The sequence below is a fragment of the Aegilops tauschii genome, chromosome 3, assembly GCF_002575655.3.
Source record: "Aegilops tauschii subsp. strangulata cultivar AL8/78 chromosome 3, Aet v6.0, whole genome shotgun sequence".
NCBI lineage: Eukaryota > Viridiplantae > Streptophyta > Magnoliopsida > Poales > Poaceae > Aegilops > Aegilops tauschii.
This window is the reverse complement of record NC_053037.3, coordinates 6,441,435-6,444,556: the sequence shown is the minus strand read 5'-3', so window position 1 is coordinate 6,444,556 and position 3,122 is coordinate 6,441,435. Positions and strand designations below refer to the sequence as shown.

The following is a 3,122-nucleotide window of genomic DNA, read 5'->3' as shown; positions in this document are numbered from 1 at the left end:
TGCTGTGGGAGGTGTGATGCTTGTGACATTCCGATCCAGCTGGCTCTGCAGGATGCAGGTACAGGGAGGACCCGCCGCCACCATGGGGAAGCTTTCCATGTCCATGGCCGACAGTCTCTGCTTCTACGGCGGCTGCACAAGCTTCGTCCCGAGCCCCAGGCCGTCGCCGCGCGGCAGCCCCTTCACCCCGATCCCGAGGACCCGTCGCGCGGCACCCCGAGCCCGAGGGTGTCCCCGCGTGCCACGCCCTGGTCGTCCTCGTCATACTCCGGCTTCCGCGTCGACCACGACAATGCCGTGCGTGAGGCACCCGCGCTCCGTATTCCAGGTTCGGGCTCCGCGTCGCCAACAACGGCCTCGCCGGCCGCTTCGCTATGCTCGGCGGCCGTCGTCCCGCTGGCCGAGCAGCTCCGGCGCCTCCACCTCGGCACATGCACGCGCAGGCCACGCCAATTCCCCCGTGCTGCCAATGGCGCGCCTCGCTCCTCTCCGCCCTCTCCACCACGGCTCCCCCGAGGTGCAGCCCATGTCGCGCTCGTCTCCCGGCTGAGAAGCACGCAGCCACGAGGCAGGCAGTGATGCCCAAGAGCATCTCCATCAGTCAACCGGTTACCTGGAGATGACCAGGAGGGGTGCCAACGGCAACCAGCGCGTGACAAAGCCGGTGAACTTCGGGTCGGTGAGATCATCTCGAATCCCGCGGTTCTTTTCCATTACGAAGAATGAAGCTCACCTCTTCATAAAATGCTTGTATCGATGCAATGCCAGGAGCAGCATGAGTTCGTGAGCGACAAAGTGGAGGGCGCGAAGGTGGTCAAGTCCGCCGACGGGCTGGTGTTCGAGGAGACCCGGCAATTCGCACGCGGCATGGCCGAGCTCCGCCACCCGCACTAGAAGGAGTAAATTGCAGAAAACCACCAGTTTGAGGGCTAGGTTAGCAGAAATCACTAAGTTACAGTTTCTTGGCAAAAAACACCAACTCTCTCGTAAACAATTTGCAAATATCACTGATCGGCGGATCGGGCACCGATAAGTGGATTTATGACAGGTGGGGCCTGGTTTTTGCCGACGTGGCGCTGTCAGCTGGTCGGACAGCCGTTAGACGCCGTTAGACGGCGCTCTCGCACGTGAACTTAAGTGTCCTCTGTCTCTCACTCTCACTCTCACTTTGCTCTCGCACGCTCTGTTCTTGCTCGCTCTCGCTCTGTTCTTGCTCGCCGCCGCCGGCCGCTCCGCTCCGCGTCGCGCTGCCGCCGCCGCCGCATCGTCATGGTGTCCTGGAGTGAAAGCGACGACAGCAGCGAGCACACTAGGCAGTACATCAGCTCTGATTCTGACGACGGCAGGGTGCAGGTATGCATTTGGGGATATTTTTCTAGGGTTAGGGTTAGGGTTTGTTCTATGATTTGGGGATATTTTTCTCAAAGGAGCTTGTGTGTTAGCTGTGTTAGCTGATGAAATGTTATGCATTTCTTTGCACTCCCAGGTCCCTGCTTCAACTGAGGACTCCGATTTTGAGGGCCCTGAAGTTGAAATGCAGGTTTTGTGCCATGGTCACGGGAAGTTAGCAGAGAGGCGCGTTGCTTTTGAAGGAATTCTAACTGGGAGGAGGTTTCTCTGTTGCGCTGAGAAGGTATATGCTTCTAAGTGACAGCACAGTCATTGTTAGGATTTGCCCATTGTTTATTTATTGTTAAGTTGGGAGACTGTTGACGCAGTCATTGTTTACTCTTAGGAGAGTGTTGAGCCAGTCATTGTTTACTCTGAGGGGAGTGTTTAGGCAGTCATTTTTTACTCTGGCAACAATGTTAATTAGATTAAAGTACAGTGGATGCATGGGTTAGTTTATTCCTAATAGCAACACATCATTGTATAATTGAGAGCAGAACATCAGTGCTTTCTTTTTGATGTACTTTATCTTGGGAGTTTTTAAATATAATATCTTTAGCTTTGGTTGTGATGAAAGGTTTTAATATGGTTTTGATACTACCTTATTTCAGGAAGGTAGAGACTGTGGACTAGTTAAATGGATTGATCCTGCTTGGCCCAATACCCTTGAGAATGCATTGCACAAGTTATGGTTGATGTATGAAGACAACAAGAGACAGAGGGCTGAGGACACTCTGATGAATTCTTTTGAAGTTCATAACCTGACACAAGAGAAGAAAAAGTTGCAGGTCAGCTATGAGAAGCTGGTTGAAGATGTCAATGAACTTGTGGATGCCCAGCAACGTAGGGTAGAGATAGAAAAGACAGATGCTGATACCAAGAAGTTGGAGGAGAAGTATGAGATGGTGAAGAACCTGGCAGTTGCTCAGGCCAGTGTCATTAGGAACATGAAGCTCAAGCTAGCTGAAGAGAGGAAGAACTTGCAGATCCAAATTGATGAGCTACAGAAGAGTGTTGAAGAGAGCAATGTGAAGCTGCATGAGAGTAATGTGAAGCTGCAGGAGAGCAATTTGAAGCTGCAGGGGATCAAGGCCATTCTAAATGAATGATCACCTGGCTGTGGAAGAGGGCACTATCATTTGGCATTTGCTTACCTTTTGTAGGGTGTGGTTGGCTGTGCTGTAATGAGATTATGGTTTTAATTTCCTGAACTATGGATCTGTAAAGTACTAATCTAGTACTATGATTATCTATGGATTTGAATTAATGCTAAATGTGATGGTATTTAGAGTATTTGGATGAAATCTGTTCTGTTTAGAATTTATGTATTTTAGCCATCAAATAGGGTTTGTAGCCATCTTTGGGGGTTTTGTCGACATCTAGCCTTCACTAGGGTTTTTAGGCATCTTTGATGGTTTTGTCGACATCTAGCCATCACCTAGGGTTTTTAGGCATGTTCGATGGTTTTGTCGACATCTAGCCTTCACTAGGGTTTTTAGGCATCTTTGATGGTTTTGTCGACATCTAGCCTTCACTAGGGTTTTTAGGCATCTTTGATGGTTTTGTCGACATCTAGCCTTCACTAGGGTTTTTAGGCATCTTTGATGGTTTTGTCGACATCTAGCCTTCACTAGGGTTTTTAGGCATCTTAGATGGTTTTGTCGACATCTAGCCATCACCTAGGGTTTTTTGGCATCTTTGATGGCTTTGTTGACATCTAGCCTCATCATCAC

At 50.1% G+C, this 3,122-nt stretch overlaps 1 protein-coding gene across 1 annotated transcript; it reads left to right on the top strand.

Moving 5' to 3' along the window:
* The first annotated feature begins 897 nt into the window (after positions 1–897).
* On the top strand, positions 898–2,693 carry LOC109756925 (uncharacterized). The gene is made up of 3 exons (XM_020315763.4): positions 898–1,353; positions 1,487–1,633; positions 2,001–2,693. Exons 1-3 carry the CDS (start codon positions 1,270–1,272, stop codon positions 2,496–2,498), a joined length of 729 nt encoding a protein of 242 aa, XP_020171352.3. The 5' UTR covers positions 898–1,269; the 3' UTR covers positions 2,499–2,693.
* The last annotated feature ends 429 nt before the right edge of the window (positions 2,694–3,122 follow it).

What these genes read in the sequence shown, in the direction of transcription:
- LOC109756925 (XM_020315763.4), top strand. Translation starts at nt 1,270, where the DNA reads ATGGTGTCCTGGAGTGAAAGCGACGACAGCAGCGAGCACACTAGGCAG. An exon ending in CTGACGACGGCAGGGTGCAG is followed by an intron (nt 1,354 to 1,486) that starts GTATGCATTTGG and finishes TTGCACTCCCAG; the next exon opens with GTCCCTGCTTCAACTGAGGA. An exon ending in TTCTCTGTTGCGCTGAGAAG is followed by an intron (nt 1,634 to 2,000) that starts GTATATGCTTCT and finishes ACCTTATTTCAG; the next exon opens with GAAGGTAGAGACTGTGGACT.